The sequence below is a fragment of the Tupaia chinensis genome, unplaced genomic scaffold (genome assembly GCF_000334495.1).
Source record: "Tupaia chinensis unplaced genomic scaffold, TupChi_1.0 Scaffold000279_1, whole genome shotgun sequence".
Taxonomy (NCBI): domain Eukaryota; kingdom Metazoa; phylum Chordata; class Mammalia; order Scandentia; family Tupaiidae; genus Tupaia; species Tupaia belangeri.
The window spans coordinates 2078865-2100395 of NW_006159762.1; the positions used below are offsets into that span (position 1 = coordinate 2078865).

At 39.6% G+C, this 21531-nt stretch overlaps 1 protein-coding gene across 1 annotated transcript in view; it reads right to left on the bottom strand.

Annotated features, from left to right (window-relative positions):
* LMTK2 (lemur tyrosine kinase 2) overlaps positions 1-17994 on the bottom strand; it is an 85659-nt gene extending 67665 nt beyond the window's left edge. The window contains exons 1-4 of the mRNA XM_006150178.3: positions 17969-17994; positions 16341-16465; positions 12682-12826; positions 4991-5064 (exon numbers count right to left, since the gene is read on the bottom strand). Coding sequence (XP_006150240.1) covers positions 4991-5064; positions 12682-12826; positions 16341-16406 — 285 coding nt within the window. The 5' untranslated portion in view covers positions 16407-16465; positions 17969-17994. The remainder of the gene's footprint in view (positions 1-4990; positions 5065-12681; positions 12827-16340; positions 16466-17968) is intronic.
* Between the last annotated feature and the right edge of the window lie 3537 nt (positions 17995-21531).

A 21531-nucleotide genomic window follows, 5' to 3' on the forward strand; every position in this document is an offset into this window, starting at 1 on the left:
AAATTAATTATAGAGTACAATAGATAGCCTTCTATTAGTTTACAGTTTAACTCGCAAAAAGCTTGGAAAACTCAAATATTTTCATCAACAAATGTGCCACTTTAAACTATTCACCAGATATTTACCTCATTCACATGTTTTCATAAGTTTCTATTTATCTTAAAATGTATTACAATTTCACAGAAATTAGCCATAACATTACAAAAGAGCAACTTGTAAGCACAGTTCAAATATAACTCAAATGTTTTTCAAAAATACTTCAACTAAGTTTTGTTATTTAAACTGCTGCACATATGAGATTGTAAACTGACAGCCAGTACGTAATCACTGCACTGAAACTTTAAAAATCCACAGCATTCCAATGATACCAGGCCTTTATCTCATACCAAAACTTCAGCCAAAACACACAGAAAAAAGCATTCCACTGAAAGTAACAACACAAAATGAACGAGTTACCTCATGTAAGAACTAGCTTCAGGCGAAATATAATAGAGCATGCAAAGGCATTAAAAATGTAATATTTAAGGTGAAATGATGATGAGGTAAAGTTGTTTTTTCTTTTTATAAAAACTTATCAAAAATATGACTTCCTTTTAAAATAGAGCTTTGTTTTTTATTATTATTTTTTAAGAGATTTTTGCTACAGCACGCATGTGCTTGCTAGAGAGACAGAGAGAAAGTGAGAAAGTCTGAGGTATATTAGCTTAGCCAAACCTCACCCCCTAGCCAGGATGGCCATGCTTCAATCCCTTCTCCTCCATTCTCCTCCCAGGATATTGGGCACATACACATATGAGCCCAGCATAAGTTTTAAGCCACCAGGTCTGGGACTTGAACTGAGATCAACTACATGGGAGTCCAGTGATATAACCATTATTCCATCTGCTGGTCCATGTTATTTATTTTTATTTAAATAAAATACATTAATTGTAATGCCCTGGAGTAAGAACCTGAACAGAACTCAATGTGTTTATCAGCAATATAAGGGCAGAAACAAGAAGAGAACAAGAAATTCTAATAATCAACTAGATCATATTCGTTGTTTCAAGTAACTAGCTTATCATACACAGTAAGAATAACAGCAGGCTACTGCAGCAATCTGGCTCCACTTGCTTCTCTTCACCACCATTAACATTCTTGGTTCCCTGGTCATTAGTAGCCGCTGCAGGACAATTTATTTAACACCTGGACCTCCCAGTTCCTTTTTCTCACTTCCAGTCATATTTTCTATGATCTCAGCAACCACTTCCATGGGTCTAGACCTAGCCAATGATTATCTTACATCCAAAGTCTTTTTGGCTTCTCCTTCTCAACTACTCCCTTTACTCCCTGCTCACTTCAACACTCTAACCCAGCAAGCGTCCAACTTGCCCTCCAAGTACATCAATGGTACCCTCCTCCCTATACAGGGCCTTACTCCCTCCCTGGACAGCTCAGAACCTCTGCTCTCCTTTACTATGACCACTCCCTTACCCTGGTCTGAGGTATATTAGCTTAGCCAAACCTCAATGACAGTTAAATTTAACTAGCAGCCTATAAGAAAACACTAAAAGTAGAGAAAAACATACTTGATGGCTGGTTTCATACTAAATGTGTAAGGTTCCTCAGTGCTGCCCACTCTTGACAACTCTTTCACAACTTCTCCTGCTCAAACTTCCAGAATGTCTTTTCACTCCCTTTCAAGTGAGGAATTGGCCCGCTACTCACTGAAAAAATGATCAGAAGTAGCTTCCTCATAAAAAAAGAATTGTTTATTTAATTAATTCCATTTTTTATTGTTATTGTTATTATTTAACCTGACCAGAGTAAGAGAGAAAGGGAAAGTGAGAAAGCAAGTTGCCAGGTCCGGGACTCAAATCATGGTGGTCCATGTGGGAATCTAGCACCTTAACCACCATGCCACCTGTCAGCCCCAAGCTTCCTCATTTTACCTCCACCAAATCCACCTGTACCTATATCTATACCCATCTCTCTCATTTCTTAGCTACTATGTCAAGAGAGAACTATCTCTGCTCTTAAGGCCTCTATCAATTGACCCCTGACCTCCTGTTCACTAAGGACCTTGCTCATAAAACATGCTGAAATAGCTCTTAAAAAATTAAATAAACAAAAATCTCCCTTAGGCCTTATCAATGTTCCCAAACAGGTACAACTCCATTTCTCTGCTCCTTTTTAGAGTAAAATTCCTCCAGCGAGCTGACGCCTCTTTCTCTTGAACCTGTTCCACACAAGGATTTGCTATCACCATACCCCCACACAGCTTCTTTAGAGGGCAGTAAGGACTTCACATTGCTGAATCCTAATTCTCCCAGTTTTCATCTTAATTTGGGAACTGCAGTATTTACTACAATTAATCTTCTTGGAATTCTTTCTGCACCTGACTTTCAGAATACTCCTCTAGCTCCTAGATTTCTGGCTATTCATGTTTGATTCTTCTCAGTTTCCTTCAGGGGTTCTCCCTGGTTATGCTGATTTCTTCCTATTGCAGAGCCTTGGGGTTCAGTCCTTTTGCCTCCTCCTGATCTCCATTTGGAAACTCTTGATGATTTCATCAAATCTCATACTTTTAAATACCATCTTTTTTTTGGGGGGGGAGGGGGACAGATTTTTTGCTATAGGGCACGTACGCTTGCCAGAAAGACAGAGAGAGACAGAGAGACAGAAAGCGAGAAATCACCCCCCAGGGGGGATGGCCACGCTGCAATCCCTTCTCCTCCATTCTCCTCTCAGGATCTTGGGCATGCACGTACACATGCCCGGTGTGAGTTTAAGCCACCAGATCTGGGATTCGAACTGCGGTCGACTACAAGGGAGTCCAGTGCACAGCTATTACGCCAACTGCTGGTCCCTAAATACCATCTTTATACTGAGGCCTCCCAAATGGCTTTCTCTGGCCTGGAACCTTTCTCTTAAACTCCTGATTTGTATTTCCAGTTCCCTACTTGATAACCCCACTTAGATATGTAATCTCATACCTAACATATACATAGGTGAGCTGACTTCCTCCTCCAAGCCTGCCTTCTCTGTTGTTTCCTTACATTTCAGTTGAAGGCAACTCCATTCTTCTAAGTTAATCAGGCCATAAACAGTCATCCTTTACTGCTCTCTTCCTCTAGATTCCTTATGGAATCCATTGTAAGTCCCATATGCTTTGACTGAAAATCTAATCTTGAGTCCACCATTTCTCACCACCTCCACTGCAATCACCAGGGTTCAAAGCCTGCCAGTATCTCTCCCTAGATGATTGCAGTAACCTTCTAATCAAGTTTCTTCCTTTCACCTTGACATTGTACAGGGTCACTGCTAGAGTGATTACTCTAAAAGGTAAGTCTGGGCCAGTCAGTGTGTGGTGAATGGGAAAGCTGGATCCCAATGGCTAACTGCATGGTTGAGTTCCGGACCCAGCATGCTGGAAGGCCATGCTGGTGCATGTGTGTGCATACCCGAAATCCTTAGAAGAATGGAAGAAACTATGGTGTGGCCATCCCCTCTGGGGGGTGCTTGCTAATTTTCCCTCTCTCTGTCTATCTCTAGCAGGCACATGTGCCCTATAGAAAAATTTTTTAAAAGAAAAAAAGGCCAAATTTTGAAATTCTTCACATATATATACATACATACACACATACATATATGTAAGATTATGTCACCCTTCTCTCACCCACCAGAGTACTTTGGAGTAAAAGTCAAGTCTCCAGTAGCACACAGTATCCCACATCATCTGGTTCCCCTAGACCTCTTGTAGCCCTCTCCTATGACTGACTGGTTTTTTACAATCAGTGAACACTTTTTTGACTGACTCTCCCAACTAGAAGTTTAGGTAGGGTGATGACAAGGATTCTATCTTTGCTGCTATATTCTCAGCTACTACATTCATAGCCTGGGACTCTACCCATCTTGCTCCACGTCACACCCCTAGCACCAAGACTAATGTCTGATACATATTAGGTTATGCTAAATGGCTTAAAAAATGTAGTAATTAATGAAGTTTGGAAGATATTACTGACAGCTAAATCTGGATGGGAAAATGAGAAGCATAAGATGGTTGGCTACAAAGTAAAATGCATCTTCTCACCTTAAACTTCCACTTATGATACAAGTATTAAGTAACTATAAACCTTACAGGGAATGACTGCTACTCTGTGCAAATAGTTGTGTAAGATTATCCCCTCTGAACTATCTAAGGTAAAAAGATCAACAAAGCACTGTTACTACAGGTCACCTGCCAGGCTACAAGAAATAAGGACAGTTCTTTACAAGGACTTTCATTTAAATAAGACTCTATATTTCTAAAGTAGTTTAAGTCCTGTACGGACAAAGAGGAAAAGAAATAAGGGAGATAGGAAATAAGGGGGAGAAGAAAAAAACAAAATTCTTTAACTGGAGGAAGATTAAAAGCTTCTAAAATACTGTTCTTATGTTAACAATGATAAAAGTCTCAGATACAATTAAAAAAAGACCTTTGCTATGATCTGAATTTTTGTGTTCCCTCACCTCCAAATTCTTATATTGAAACCTACTCATCACTGTGACAGTATTAGGAGGTGGGACCCTTGGGAGAAAATGGGATTACTATCCTTATTAAAGAGGCTCCAGAGAGCAGCCCTGCTTCTTCTACCATGTGAGAATACAGCAAAATGTCACTTATGAACAAGAAAGCAGGCCTTCACCAGATGCTAAATCAACCATTGTCTTGATCTTAGACCTTCTCAGTCTCCAGGATTGTGAGAAATAAATTTCTATTGTTTTTAAAGCACCCAGTTTAGGGTATCTTGTTACAGCAGCTTGAGTGGACTAAGATAACCTTCCTGGAAAAAGTTACACAGCCAGGGTTGTTGCATTCCAGGCAGATGTAGAGGACCACAGGGAAATTCAATTAGTGCTATGCTGCCTACAGAGAATGATGAATGCCACACAACACAATTCTTGATCGATTTTAAATTCTAAACGGTATAATTAGGAAGGGAAAAAATGAAAGCAAAGAATATTTTACCTTTCCAAACCAGCCATTTCCAATTTCCTGTATATAGTTTAGACTGTGGCGTGCAACTTGAGACTTCAAACCTTCTGGAGTGAAAAGAACATTAAAAATTAAATATAAATACCTAACTAAAATAAGTATTAAATACATGACATATAAAGTACAAACACCAACATAAATTTAACGCTTATGCTAATAAAGGAAGAATTAAATACATAAAACGTCTCTTCCAAAGTAATGCCAAAACAGTTTCAAGTTTTAAAACTGATCATATTTTTAAAAAATTTATGGGGCCAGTAAGTGGCATAGTGGTTATATCACTGGACTCTCACATGGCTGACAACGCTTCAAGTCCTGGTCCCAGTGGCTTGAAACTCACGCCAGGTGTGTGTATGTGCCTAAGATCTGGAAAGAAGAGTGGAGAAAGGATTGTGGCATGGCCATTCTCCCCACTCCCCCGGCCCTGGCGTTGATTTTTCACTTTTCCTTTCACTGTCTCTTTCTTTCTCCCCAGCAAGGACACACGTCCTGAGGCAAAAACCTCTACAAAAGTAGTAACAATAAAATTTTTTTAAATAAAAATTTATTTCAAGCCAGCTGTTAGCATGGTAGTTAAGGTGGCTGATCCAACATGACTGACAGCCTGGTTCAAATCTTGAATTTGTGGCTTGAAAAACACACTGGGTGCATGTGCATGCATGCCCAAAATCCCAAGAGGAAAAATGGAAGAAAACAGATTGTGGCATGCACATCCCCAATGTACAGGATCCTTTCTCGCTTTCCCTCTCTCCCCAGCAAGCATGTGTGCCCTCTGGCCAATTTAAAAAATTTCAAAAATTAATTATTGGCATAATGGTTACATTGCTGGACTCCCATGTAGCTGACTGCAGTTCAAGTCGCAGACCCAGTGGGTGCATGTGCATGCATGCCCAAAACCCCGAGAGAAGAATGTATGAGAAGGGACTGTGGCATGGCCCTCCCCCATGAGGGTTATTTTTCACTTTCTGTCTCTCCATCTCTTCAGTGCATGCACACATCCTACAGCAAAAATCTCTCTTAAAAAAAGTATATATTTCTTCCATGAGAGAGACACAGAGAGAGAGAGAGAGAGAGCAACAGACAGCCAGCCAGAAAGACAGAATCCCCTGGCAGAGCCTTCACAATGCACCCACACAACCAGAATGCACATGAAACCTTGGGGTGCAAACCCAGGACCTTCCCATATGGCCTCAGCATCATCACTGTACCACTAGCCAAAACTGGTAATTTTTTAATAAATATGCTACTGTAATTCTTCATACCTTGTTACTGTTTTCCAATGGATGGCCTTCATTTAGTCCTTTTATTTATTTTTTTTTTCTCTCTAGTAGTTTACCTGGCTATAGTATTAGTCTACTCTCCCTTACCCTTTTAAAAATGGCTTTCTTGAGATGTAACTGATACACAATGAGAATATTTAAAGTATATAATTTGATATATTTTGATGTATGTATGTGCCTGTGAAACCATCACTATGATAAAATACGAACACCCCATCACTTCCAAGAATCATTGCATGCCCCTTTGTAATCCCTCCCTCCTGTCCTCACCTCTAAACAAGTATCCATGTTTTCTAACATATAATTTTCTACCATTTATGAAACTGGAATCATACAGTATGCTTATATAAATTACCTTAAGAATCAACCAAGTTTTGGGACCAGCAGTTAGCATAATGGCTATGTCACTGAACTCCCATGTAGTTGACTGTGGATTGAGTCCCAGACCCGGTGGCTTAAACTCATGCTGGGCACGTGTGCATGCATACCCAAGACCTCGAGGAGAATGGAGGATAAGGGATTGCGGCGTGGCCATCCCCCCTGGGGGGTGATTTCTCACTTTCTGTCTCTCTGTCTTTCTGGTGAGCACACACGCCCTGTAGCAAAAACCTCTCCAAAAAAAAAAAAAAAAGAATCAACCAAGTTTTTACAGGTAACAAGAGTTGTTTTGTTTTGTTTTGAATCACCAAAGAGTTTTCTACTGAACAGATAATACCGCTGCTTGTTTATTCATGGTTAATAGACATCTATATTGTTTACAGGTTGGGGCTATCACAGAGTTGCTAAGAACACTTGTTTACAAGTCTTTGTATGGACATATGCTTTCATTTCTCTTGAATAAATAAGAAGTAGAATGGCCAGATCATATAGAGGTGCATATTTAACTTTTGAAGAAGCTCTCAATTACTTTTCACGTGAACACTATAAAACAGAAGACATAGGGGCAAACCTACATGACCTTGGAATTGGCAATGGCTTCTTAAATATGATATCAAAAGCACAAACGGCAACAACAACAACAATAACAATTAACTGGACTTCATCAAAACTAAGAACATTTCAGGCCAGCAAATGGCTTGGTGGTTAAGGCAGCTGGATATCATAGGTCCAACTACACAGCTGGGTCCCAGACTTGGCAGCCTGAAAGACACACCAGCATGTGTGCGTGCACACCCAAAATCCCAAAAGGAGAAATGCTGGAGGAGAAGAGATTGCTGCATGGCCATCCTTCATGGTGGGTGCTTTCTTGCTTTCTCCATCTCTCTCTGGCAAGTGCACACACCCTCGACATTTAAAAAAAAGGAAAAAATATCTAAAAATGTTATGTATGAAAGGACACTGTGAATACAGAGTGAAAAAAGAATCCACAGGATGCAAGAAAATATTAAGTTGTTGGGAAAGTCATGACATATTTTTCTATAATTTTCCTATGCAAAAATGCATCATGACTCTCCTGATAACCTGATATTTACAAATGTGTACATTATATTATGAAGCTATTATAATTAAGACAGTGGTCCTGGGACAAGGAATATACGAATTAAAACAAGATAATTAATGATGCGGCCGGCAGGTGGTGTGGTGGTTAAGGCGCTGGACTCCCACATGGCCGACTGATTCGGACCTGGTGGTTTGCTTTCTCATTCCTCCCCTCCCCCTCTCTCACTCTGTCCCTCTCTGGTCAAATTAAAAAATAAATAAGTAAATAAATAAAATTAAATAAAATCATTTTTAAAAAAACAACAACAAATTAAGTAGTGAAAGAGAATAAAGGGCCAGGAGGCACCGTGGAGGTTAAGGCAGCTGTATCCCACATGGCTGACTCTGCGGTTTAAGTCCTGAACTCGGGAGGCTTGAAAATTATGCTGAGTGCATGTGTATGTATGCCCAGCATCCTGAGAGGAGAATGGAAGAGAAAGGATTGTAGCATAGTCATAGCCTCTGGAGGGTGATTTCTCATTTTTCTTCTTTCTCTCTCTGTCCCTAAAACAGACCCATACACATACAGAAGTAGAGAAGAAAGAAGGATCAATGAATGAATGAAGCTGAAAAAATAAAAAGCAATCTATATAGAAAACTGAACTTGGATTTCCTCCCAATATTATACTCGAAAATCAACTCAAGATGGGTTATGATTTAATAAGTAAAACCTTAAAACATTTTTAAAAGGAGTATTATTTGGGTTACAGTACAAGGAAAAACTTTTTTAAAAAATTATTTTTAATTGACATGGAACAACTATACATATTTATGAGCTACCATGTGACTTTTCAATATATGTAATGATCAAATTAGGGTAATTAGCATATCTATCATCTCAAATACTTATCAATTCTTTTGTGTTAAAAATCATTAAAAATCCTCTCTTCTAGATATTTTGAAATGTACGGTTTTTTTTTTGAGAGAGAGAGATATTATGTTTTTTTGGCTATAGGGTGCATGCACTTGCTGGAGAGACAGACAGAAAGTGAGAAATCACTCCCATGGGGGATAGCCACGTTGCGATCCCTTCTTCTCTGGGATTTCAGGCACGCACGCACGTGCACCTAGCGCTGAGTTTCAAGCCACTGGGTTTGATACTTGAATCGTGGTTGGCCATGTGGGAGTCCAACCATTATGCCATCTGCTGGTCCCGTAATAGATTGTTATTAACTATAGTCATCCTATTGTACTGTAGAGCACTAGGATTTATTCTTCCTATCTACCTGTACTTTTGTATCCATTAACCACTCTCTCTCCTTAATCTCTCTTTCTCTCTTCCCCCTCTTGGCACGAGAGAGAGAGAGAGAGAGTGAGATCAAAAGCAAGCTGCCAGGTCTGGGACTTGAACCGTAGTCAGCCATGTGGGAGTCCAGTGCCCTTAACCACATCACCTGCCAGCCCCAAGGTCAATTTTTTTTTTAACCTTTAGGGAAGGAGGGATTTTTTGTTTGGTTGGTTTTTGTTTTTTAATTTGCTAGAGGATGCTTGCACTAGCTGGGGAGACAGAGAGAGAGAAAAGGAAAGTGAGAAACCAACCCCAGAGGGGAATGAATAGGCTGCCAACCCTTCTCCATTTCTCCTTTCAGGATTTTGGGCACACACACACGTATGTCAGTGTGTTTTTCAAGCTGCTGGATCCAAACCTTAAACTACTCACTCAATCAGCCATGTGGGATCCAGTCACCTCAACCACCACACCACGCCACTAGCTAGCCAGGGAAAAAAAAAAAACAACCCCAACTCTAAAAATGACTGTTAAATTTTGAACTCTAAAAATGACTTAAATTGGTTATACTAAAATTAGGAACCCTGTTCATCAAAAAAAAAAAAAAATCCTTTTTTGTGTGTGTATGATTGATTTTTTTTAAAGCATACCATTCTGATTCCCTCTCATTTCCTTTTCTATATTTTTTTAGTGGTTACCATGGGGATTACAGTTAACATCCTAAATTTATAACAGTTTGAACTGATACCAACTTAGCTTCAAAAGTAATAGCATATACCACTTGACATTCAACTGGCAGGAATATAAATTGGTACAATTCCTTTGGAAGGTAAATTGGTAATGTCCATCAAGATTATAAATGAACACCCTTTGTCCCACTTTACAAGTTTTATTCTACGAATATACCAGCACAACAACATGCAAAACAATACAGGTACAAGCTTTATTTTGTTTTATTTTTGTTTTGTCTAGGCTGGCCTTGAACTTGAAATTTTGCTGCGTTGGCCTTTTAAGTAGCTAGGATTATGGGCGTGAGCTACTGTGCCCAGCCACAAGCTTTATTTTTAATAACATAAGCTTAGAAACAACTTGGGCCAGTAGGTGGCATGATGAGTAAGGTGCTAGAGCCCCACATGGCCAACTCCAGTTAAAAGTCCCAGACCTGGAGCTTTGAAATCACGCCAAGCACTTGTGTGTGTGTGTGTGTGTGCCCAACATTCCAGATAAAAAATGAGAAGATGGTGGAGTGGTCATCTCCCTAGAGGATGATTTTTCATTCTCCCTCTCACTATCTGTCTGTCTCTCTCTTTCCAGAACACATGCACCCTAAAGAAAAATCTTTAAAAATAAAGATTAGAAACAACTTAAGTATCTATAAACCATACTCATCTGTCAGTATTCAATGCAGAGAAACTTAAAATTATTTATTCCCATTTTTTTTCAAGTTTATTTATATATCTGACAGAGAGAGAGAGAGAGAAAGACCCTAAACAGCACCTTACCACACATTCCATTACCTTCCAACTAACCAGGATCACAGTTGCATCTACCACATTCCAGTCGACCCAAGATCCAAACCCTGGGCCTTCCATCTGGCTCCATTAACGTACAGCAGTGCCCTACCACCTCTGCCACTATGGGTGTACTGATTTCTTATTATTTACAGGGACTTTAGAATATAGAGCCTCAGTGAACAGCAAAGGGCATGTATATAAACAAAACTAGGATGGCTGCCCAGGTCACTACAATTTCTCTCAGGCCCAAGTCTGCCTGTGCTCTCATCCATCCCAATATATCTTAAAGAGAAGCTGCTGGTTTCTTGTCTGTCCTCATGTTCCTGCCTATAGTGATGGTTCTTGATCATGTGACTCAGGTGAGGCCACCCAGAATGCCTCACCAAGGTTTTTCTTTCTGATCTTTTCCTCTCTAGTTGTAAAACTACAAGGATAAGGACCTGGGGTTGCTAGCATTATGCTTCCCACTGAGGAGAGAAGCCATTTGAGAGAGTAAGAAGACATGTGAAAAGAAAAACTGAGGAGTCACTGTAAAATTCCGACAGGGTTCAAGGCCCTGACTCCAACTACCTCTAAGGTCAGCATCACCCCTACTCCTTCCATGGTCTGGGTCTATGTGTCAGAAAATGCCCTTTTCTATTCCTGTTTACCTGAGTTTAGAGTCTGCTAATTACAATTAATTAAAGAGTTTGGGAGTATATGCCTATGAAAGTCCTGAGAAGAATCTCAGGGCTTTCCTTAAGTAAAAGGGAAAAGAAACGATCAAATAAGCAATGATAGAACAGGGTATGTTAGACTTCTTTCTTTCTTTTTTAAAGAGGTACAATACAGGTACAAGCTTTATTTTGTAAATAAAATATATTCGCCAGAGAGAGAAAGTGACAGAGAGACAGAAAGCAAGAAATCACCCCCTAGGGGATGGCCACACCGCAATCCCTTCTCCTCCATTCTCCTCTCGGGATTCTGCACATACATGTGCCTGGTGTGAGTTTTAAGCCACCAGTCTGGGACATGAACCATAGTCAAACTACATAGGGGTCCAGCGATAAAACTATTACACCATCTGCTAATCCCTAAACTCCTTTCAAACTTCACTGTTTTTACTGAAGTAATTTACAGGAATTAAAGGTAAATATATGTCTTGTCTTTTTTTTTTGAGATGTTTTTGCTATAGGGTGCGTGTGCTTGCCATAAAGAAAGAGAGACATAGAGACAGAAAGTGAGAAATCACCCCCCAGGGGGGATGGTCACGCCGCAATCCCTTCTCCTCCATTCTCCTCTCGGGATCTTGGGCACACACGCACACGCGCCCAGAGTGAGTTTAAGCTACCGAACCATGGTTGACTACATGGGAGTTCAGTAACATAGCCATTACACCAACTGCAATCCCAATATATGTCATTTTTAAAACATTGCAAAATCCACAAATAATAAATAGACCTTACTTTACAAATAATGGTGTATAAAATGCATCAACTGTGTCATGTTTTATATTTCTTTTTCCTTTCAGTCATGCATGCCTACAGTAAATATAATCAACTCTTGGGTTTACGCTGCCCTAAACAAACCCCACAAAGTATACAGTACCATAAAAGGCAGGCTTAGCACCTAAAAAGACATATAACCTTCTTTTAGCAGTCTTTAAAACCCTACCTTCTTGAACCACCAGCCCTATTCTATTTTATAACAAGAAATTAATTAGCATCTGTTTAAAGATCTATCTTAAGAAGCTTATGAATAGTCAAACTGATTAACATTATCCAAATATACCTCTCTTCCCCAAATGCAGGATAACCAGGTAGAAGGTAACAATGTCTACTGAGCAAAACAAGCAGTGTCTGGCCTAGAAGAGAAACCAGCATACCAAACAAGAGCCAAAAGCTCTGTTTAAATATTCTATTTCATAATCAAGCAGACCAGTTTTATTCTTACACCAGACCCAGGCTCCAGAAAAAAAAAACACTGGACTTTTACAGGAATGAATGGACCTGACCACTAGGACTCAGCTTCATGGGAGCTCTTTCTTCCTAAAGGCAGGAAGAGAAAGAAAAAAGCAAAGAAGGATCTGGAAAATTCTAATATATTAAGATAGCAGCAAGGTTCCCATTTTTACTTCTAAAAAATAATTAATGAAAATAATGACATTAGGATGTAAGGCCTTACCTACAGAAGGCTGGAATTGTGATGGAGCTGGTAATGAAATATTTGGTACTGAAAGTGTGAAGACCTCTGCTGGGGACTGAACAGAGGGAGTATCTTCTGCTGGTGGTGTGAAATCTATCTCGTCATCAAAATTATCTTCAAATTCCTATAATCAAAGAAAGCAAATTTAAAACCATTAGGTAACACTTATACACTGATTTGGAACATGCTGTTGTAGCTTCCCCCCACCCAAATTTATACTTACAAGTAACAAGCATTTGAATTGTGTTATCCAATCCCAAACAGCAGAAACAATATTTGAAAATAAACTACACATATTTATATGCCTTTTTAAAGCATTTGAAGTTATATGCAAAATTTTTCTGTAATGACTTTGCAACTTAACATGGAAATATTCTTCTTATGCAAAAGTTTACTCTGAAATGACTACGGTTTAAAGCAATTCTTTTAAAATTATTTGCTTACACAAATTTCTTTGCATTGAATCAAAGCAAATTTATTTTTTAATTATATGTGCATTTGTAATTGCAATATGATTTCTATCAAAATGAAGACTGTTAAAAAAGTCAAAACACATTTTTTTAAAGAATTATTTTATTCAACTTCATTTATTTATCATTTATGTCATATTAATTTGGCCGGAGAGGGAGGGAGAGAGAGAGAAAGTGAGAAAGCAAGCCTCCAGGTCTGGGACTCGAACCACATTCAGCCATGTGGGAGCCCAGCACTCTTAACCACCACGCCACCTGCCACCCCCCCCCCAGAATAAATATTTTTAAATTGGGTCTTATTTCTCTGAAAAGAGCAACAATGAAAAAATTACTAAACTGATTAGAAAAATCACTCAACTCTGAAGCAGGAAGGTCAGTATCAAACTATGTAGCACCTAAGCATAATCAACACACAACTCTTATTTCTAAGGGTGACAACTTTAAAGCTGAGGATGCACCAATAAACTGTGGGCACCTTTCAAATGATTCTTTGGTAGAAAACGATCTGGATTCTCTCTGCCGTCATCCTAATGAATTGAGTGTACCGTAATGTCCATGTTTATTTAACAAAGATACACATGAAATCATTCATTCATTCATTTATTCATATAACTAACAAGTATCACTTCTTTAGAGACCTTAATAGAAGCTGAGAATAGATCAGTGAACAAGACTGTTTTCCATTTTTCTGTGAACATTCTTCTTTTCATTTTTCACTTCTACCAACTCCCCTTAACTCCTATCAAATACAAGAAAGAAACTAATAGTAATAATGGTACTTCTGTAACATTCATAGTTACACATGCATGTAAGAAGATGTTATTTTCCTATATGTCATCTATGTTCCTAAATACATTAAAGAAAAGCATTACTATTTGTATGGAGGTAAGGGGCAACGGAAGAATGAGGTACTAAAACCTCACTTTGTGAGGGCCCTTCTGAAGAGTAGAATTGTTCAATTTTCCTTTTGCATATTCCAAAAGGTTTTCTCAGTAAAGACTGTTCATCACTCCTGCCTAAAAAATACTACTCAAAACTTGGCAGCAACATGATATAATACTAGATATAGCAGCAGATGATTCTAAAGATTCAGAGAGGTAATACAATATAATAAGAAAAATGTGGACCTGCCAGAGGGGTGATGGTGGAGGCAGCTGGATCCCATGTGGCTGACTTCATCAGTCCCTGACCTGGCAGCTTGATGGACACACCAGGCACATGTGCCTGCATGCCCCAAAATTCCATGAGAATCAAGGGGAAGGGATTATGGCATGGCTGTCCCCTCTGAGGGGAGTTTTCTCACTTTTTCTCTTTCTCTTCCTCTGTCTGTTGAGCACATGTGCCTTAAGACAAATTTTAAAAAGAAAGAAAAATAAGATAAGACTGAGTCACTTTTTTTGTTGGAGATTATGGTGTCAGAATCACCTGGGGAAGCTTGATAACAAGACAGATTCCAGGGTCCTGCCTTGGATCTGCATCATAATAAACTCCTTCATTCAATACGGAGATTCAAGAAGGTTACAACAAGGAAGGCAAGAATGAGGTATCATGAAATGTGAGATAGAAACTGAACTTCAGTATCAGCAACATGATCAGACTTTGTCCTGAAATGGCCAGGTTTCTGTGCAAAGTGTCTCAGCAAGACTGCCAGTCAAGGGATACAGATTCTCTTCCACCAACTGTGCCCTGAGTAGTTTAGTCACCAACTCCCCATAAAGTGTGTGCAGTGATTGTACAGTTTAGGGGCTGACATCGTGAATAAAGCCCTATAGGCCTGAGGCCAAATCTCCTCAAGAAAATGACCCTTTTCCTACCACCTTCCTCTGTTCTTGGCCTTACATGGGGCTAATGCTTGGTGAGTCACGAGGATGGTACCTCTCCTTATCTCCTAAGTGGGGCCACCGGACTCAAGGTAAAAAGAACAGAGAACAACAGGAATAAGCTTCTAGAAGTCAGGTCCACATGTCCAGTGAAAAGAAGATCCTTAGAAGACCACTTTCTTCTTTTCTCAATTTCTTCTTTTTAATTATTATTTTATTTAACTTTATCATCATCATCATCATTATTTTCTAGTATGATCAGAGAGAAAAAAAGAGGGAGGGAAGGTGAGAAAGCAAGCCACCAGGTCTGGGACTTGAACCATGGTCAGCCATATGGAAGTCCAGAACCTTTAACCACCACACACACCCCTTGCTGGCCCCTCTTTTCTCAATTTCAATCAGTGGCCCTCAGGACTTCTGGGCTAGCCCTAGCACAGTTAGTAGGGCTTTAAGAGACTATTTTCTCTGCAAGCATATATGTATGTGTGTGTGTGTGTGTGTGTGTATACACACACACACACACACACACACACACACACACACACACACACACACACACACACACACACACACACACACATATATATATAATTTTTCCAGTTGTGTATTCCTTTTTAACATGTATTTTTTGAGCCCTAATACATGCCAGTAGGCATGAAGCAAATTCGACAGCAGGCATGTAGCAAATTTTAGAACAGGGTTTCCCAGCTGGCTTAATGGTAGATTAAGCTTAATTGCTGCTGCAATGCCAGCCCATCTCTACTATCCCTCTCTGGCCAGGATTTTACAATCAGCAGCATTATTCTCCCTTTTGGGGAACTCAATTTCAAGGTAAACCTGAGGTTTCAATGCTCCTCCTCATACACAAAACACTGGGAGTCCCCTCTGTCTCAGTAATCTTTACAACCAAAATTTCACTAGCCTACAGAAGTTTGGGTAAACGAAGATAACAAAACCAGTCTGCTCTTCCTTGCAAGCCTTATGGCAAGTAAATTCAATCATCATGCGTTATTCCTCACCTAGCAAAAACAGAAATTCACCAAATTGGAGCATGGGATAAATCCAAGCCACCTACTTTTGTAAATAAAGTTTTACTGGCAAAAAGCCATGACCATTAGTTACGACAGTGTCTACCACTGATGTAGCACTAGCACGGCAGAGCTGAGAACTGAGTAGTTGTTTAGAGACTGGCTGGTTCACAGATTTACTATTTACTATGACAACAGTCACTATCTGGACCTTACAGAAAAGATTTTCCAAACCCTGTTGCCAAGGGACTATGACATTCAGCTTTCTATTGATAAACATTTAAGAAGACAATTTTAAATATTTCTCCATCTGTGCTCACCTTAAAGTCTATTTCTGGGTCCTTACAGCAGGATACACAGTTTGCAATTAACACGATTAATACCATTAAACTGCACACAGATAGGATCACAAAAGATGAAGAAACTTCTGCAGCAGGTGCCTCTCCTGGAAAGAGAGATAAATAATATTAAAAACATGTACACTGCAAGTCAACTTCAATTAATACCCCAATATATTTTCCTCTAGAAATAAATGAGACAAAGGGTTAATAAAATGTTTAATTGCTCATGATAAAACTGGTAACCAACTTAGTCATCAGATTTTTAAATCTTTATTTTGAAATAATCTTACATTTATGGAAGAATTGTAGAGACAAAACAGAGTTCCCATATACACTATGCACAGCTTCCATTAATGTTGACATCTTACATTGCCGTGGTTTATTTAGTAAAACTGGGATAATAACATGGTACGATACTATTAACTGAACTTGGATTTTACTGTTTTCTCCACTGAAGTTCTTTTCTGGGATTCATTCCAAGCTACTAACATTACATTTAATCCTGCTCAGTAACTATCACCAACCTCTGACTTGTTTCTCAGTCTTCCAATGTTTCAGAACATTGACCTTTTCACAACTTTTGAAGAGTATTGATCAGTTATTTTGTGTAATGTCCCTCAACATGGGTTACTTGATGTTTGCTCAGGATTAGACTGAAGATAGTTAGGAAGAATCTAGAATACCACAAGGGTAAACGGTCTTGCTCCTGGTATCACATCAGCGGAACATGACTTACTCCTGGTTAAGGTGAGTTTTGATCACATGACTGGTTTCTGCCAGGTCTTACCACGCAAAGTCACCACTTCTCCTTTATACAACCTACTCCTTAAGAGTGAGTCACAAAGTCCACTGCATACAAACAGGGGAAGGAATTAAGTTGTACTTCCTAGAGGAAAGAATGTTAAAGCATTTGTAGACTTATGTTAAAAACATGAGAGTAATTAATAAATATTTGGGGGAGATACTTTGAGGCTATGCAAATACTCTGTCTCTCAATGTTTTGCACACCAATTTTCACATGTCAGCACACCTTGCCTACAAGCAATTAATACTGTGATATTTTAATGATGATTTCCCTCATTCCTTCTACATTTCTTTTTTCTGCCAGAGGTGCATGTGCTTCCCAGAGACAGACAGAGAGACAAAGCACGCCCCAGTAGGGCATGGTCACGCTGCAATCTTTTCTTCCTTCATTTCTCCATGCTTTCAGGATTTGGGAACGCAACATACGCATGCCCAGTGTATTTTTCAAGCCACTAGGGCTGGGATCTGCACCATAGCCCACCACGTGGGGTCCTACTCCCAAAGCACAGCACTTATTCTCTGCACTACAGGACCAGCCCTTGAACCTTTTCCCTGTTGAAACACAGTTAAGTCTCAGCTACTGAAGCTTTACTAAGAAAGAAACTTTTCTTTAAAATTCTTATCTATGGATAAGTTTTCAAATGTATCAAAGGGAAGGCAGAAAGACAAGCTAATAATGCCACTATTTTTTTCTTAACTGAAGCTATAGTATTTGAAGAAAAGAAAAATTAACCCAAACTCTTCTATGAGCAAAAACATATTCTTCAGTGTAAACCACCTCAGTGAACATTAGGAAAGCCTACCATGAGCTGCGAGTAGGACTAAGCTCTTTTGCAATGATGAAAGATCTGTCTGTGAAAGCAGCGCTGAAGCACCATTGTTACAAGTAGGAGTCAGCCTCCAGTGGAAATCTTCCTTAAGTCTGTGTTTAAGAATAATAGTTAGCATAATGGCTATTCACAGGACTCCCATGTAGTCAACTGTGGTTTGAGTCCCGAACCCAGTGGCTTAAACTCACACCAGGCGCGTGTTCATGAGCGCCCAAGATCCCGAGAGGATTGCAGCGTAGCCATCCCCCCTGGGAGGTGATTTTTTGCTTTCTGTCTGTCTCTCACTGTCTTTCTGGCAAGCGTACACGCCCTATAGCAAAAACCTCTCCAAAAAAAAAATAAATAAATAATAGTTAACCAAGGGTCACTAAGAACCTACAAGTTCTAAATCAACCAAGTCAAAAACAAAGTACAAACGAGATAACTTGTTAATTCCTCTCAAAACCAATCTAGAGAAATCTACCTTAAGAATGAGAATTCTCCTACTGGGTTGTTGGGAAAGTCATGACACATTTTTGCATAGAAAAACATGTCATGACTTTCCTGACAACCTAGTATATACAGACTTGCAAACACTTGGAAGACTAAAGCGAGAAGCCCTGGCCACTGAAAGACATTTTTCTAAGAGATCACTTCCTTCTCTTGCCCTCTGCAACTATCTGCTCTCTAATCCAGTTTGGCCTGTGCTTCCTGGCTGGCACCTATCCTTAATAACTCTACTCACTCCCCCACTCACATAGTAACAATTAAATAAGACTCCCGGGGATTATATAGCAGCCCACTTTCACATACACTGTATCTTACTTTTTTTTCCTTCCTTTTTTAGTTTTTTTTGCCATAGGGCACATGGCACTCTAGGGGAGGGAGTGGGGGGGAGAGAGAGAGAGAAAGAGAGAGGGAGAAGGCGAGAGAGGAAAAGTAAAAAGTCACCCCCTGGGGGGATGGCCACACCACAATCCCTTCTCCTCCATTCTCCTCTTGGGATTTTGGCACACACACATGTGTCTGGCATAAATTTTAAGCTACCAGGTCTAGGACTCGAACCATGGTGGGCCATGTGGGAGTCTAGCGTCTTTTAAGAGCTTCTTACACTTGAAACGAAGTTATTAACAGTTTAATTGGTGGCATTTCTTCTTTTTAATGATACAAGAAAAGGGCATGACATACAATCAATTGTATCTGAGACACAGTATCTCTTGGGTAATAAAACAGATAAAGAAAATGATTTGTCTAGGTACCCCAGGTGGGGAAGTGGCAGAAATGGACTCCAACTTCTGATTCTGAAACAAAAAAAAATCTTTCCTTGATTCCACAATGTTCTGTCGTAACACAGTTAACTTTTAACACCTAAAAACAGCCTGGTGTACTTTGAACTTGAGCCTAGCACTGCTAATTAAGTCAGTTTATATTTCTGAAGCTCTGCTCCCAATTCCACAAAGCCGGTATGTTAAGTTAGTTTTTCATTTCTTCTCACCCATAGTTTTGTTTAATCATCACACACTATCTATTTATTATAAAACTGGATCAGGACTGCCCAAAGGCCAGCCCAATTATCAGATTCATGAAACTATCTTCCGTGAGTCATTGGGGAGACATGAAAAACCATACCCATGTGAAAAACAAAGAGCTATGCCAATTTTTTCCTACCTTTACACAGTACTTATTTCTATTATGAGACTGTGGTAGGTATCTGCTCTCTCTTACTAGATTTCCTCAATGTACACGTGTATTCAACCTCAATGTCGCAGTCCCATAACAAAAAAGAAAGAAATCACTACCTGTAAGATTTACTAGGTAGTCTCAAGTAGACATCGTTACAGCTACCACTTCTAAAAGCTATCGTATTTTTCTTTTAATCAGTCCAAACCACAATACTTTAAGCAACTCTTATGAACCCCTGACAGAAAAACTTGCATAAAATGAGAAATCAAACCACAGGCTAGTAAGGTGGTTTACACAAACCACAGAAAGGAAGTAAATTCTAGACATGAGGAACCACAACTGAAATCCCCAGGCTCTGATAGTCAACCTAGAAGCCAAGCCCCGAGAAGAGTCCTGAGTGCAACTGTTAGAAAACTATGAAGGGAGGTAGTTTTCCTCTAACATTCTCAATCTACAGTGTTCAGGGGGGATGAAGAAATCAAACCAAACACTAATAAAGAAACCCACCAATCGAGAATGACAGGAGTGTTGCTATACATTTAGGCACCCTCACCAATTCCAAACCAAGAACAAGCAGGCTTCCCCAAGACACTGATTTAGAAACACTTGGCATCTCTATAGCACATTCTGTTGAGTTTTTATTTTATAGTTTCCAAAGCATTTTAATGGTTATCTAGCACTTGATTTAATAAGCAGAAAACTTGAGAAACTAAGAGGGAAGTACATATTATCTGTTTTACAGACAGGTAATTTGGAGAATGCAATTTCTCCATAATGACTCAGAGCAACTCAAATGTAGGACCTGACTATTAACTCAAGCATTATAAATCCAGCCCAATTATCCAAATCATGATACCTGGAACTAGCAATAGAACTTGGACACATATGTAATTAACTAAAGAGTTGCCTGAGAATTTATTTTTGGATTAAACTTAAAAATCTGGGAACCAGCAGATGGTGTAATGATTACGCTGCTGGATTCCCACGGAGTTGATTGCAGTTCGAGTCCCAGACTCGGGGGCTTAAAACTCACTCTGGGCACGTGTGTATGCATGCCCAAAATCCTGAGAGGAGAACAGAGAAGCAACTGCAGCATGGCCATCACCCCTGGGGGGGAGGGGGTAGATTTCTTGCTTTCTTGTTTTCTGTCTCTCTGGTGAGCACACATGGCCTAAGAAAAAAATCTCTCTTAAAAAAAAAAAAAATTCTAAAGGTTCACAGGTATAAAGAAATGATGATCGACATTTAGATATATTAGGGATTACAAAATACTGATAATTATAATTTTGTCATTCCTTTTTTAAATTAATTCAATTTTTATTTATTCATTCATTTATTTTAATTTGACCAGATACACACACACACACACACACACACACACACACACATACGGAGAGAAATCAAGCCACCAGGTCAGGGACTCAAACCATGGTTGGCCATGTAGGAGTGTCCAGGACCTTAATCACCCCACCTGCTGGTCCCATTGTCATTCCTTGAGTTTCATTGTCATTCTGGCTGATACACTGTTAAAAAGAGAAGTTTCCTGGAACCAGCAGATGGCATAACAGTTATATATCGCTGGACTCTCTTGTAGGTGACCATGGTTCAAGTCCTGAACCCAGCAGTTTAAAACACACACTGGGCACGTATGCATGCATGCTAAAAATCCCAAAAGGAGAATGGAGGAGAAGGGACTGCAGCATGGCCATCCCCACTGGGGGTGATTTCTCACTTTCTGTTTCTCTCTGTATGTCTGATGATCACACACATCCTATTTAAAAAATCTCTCTCCAGGGACCAGCAGTTAGCGTAATAGCTATGTCACTGGACTCCCATGTAGTCGACCACGGTTCAAGTCCCGGGCCCAGTGGCTT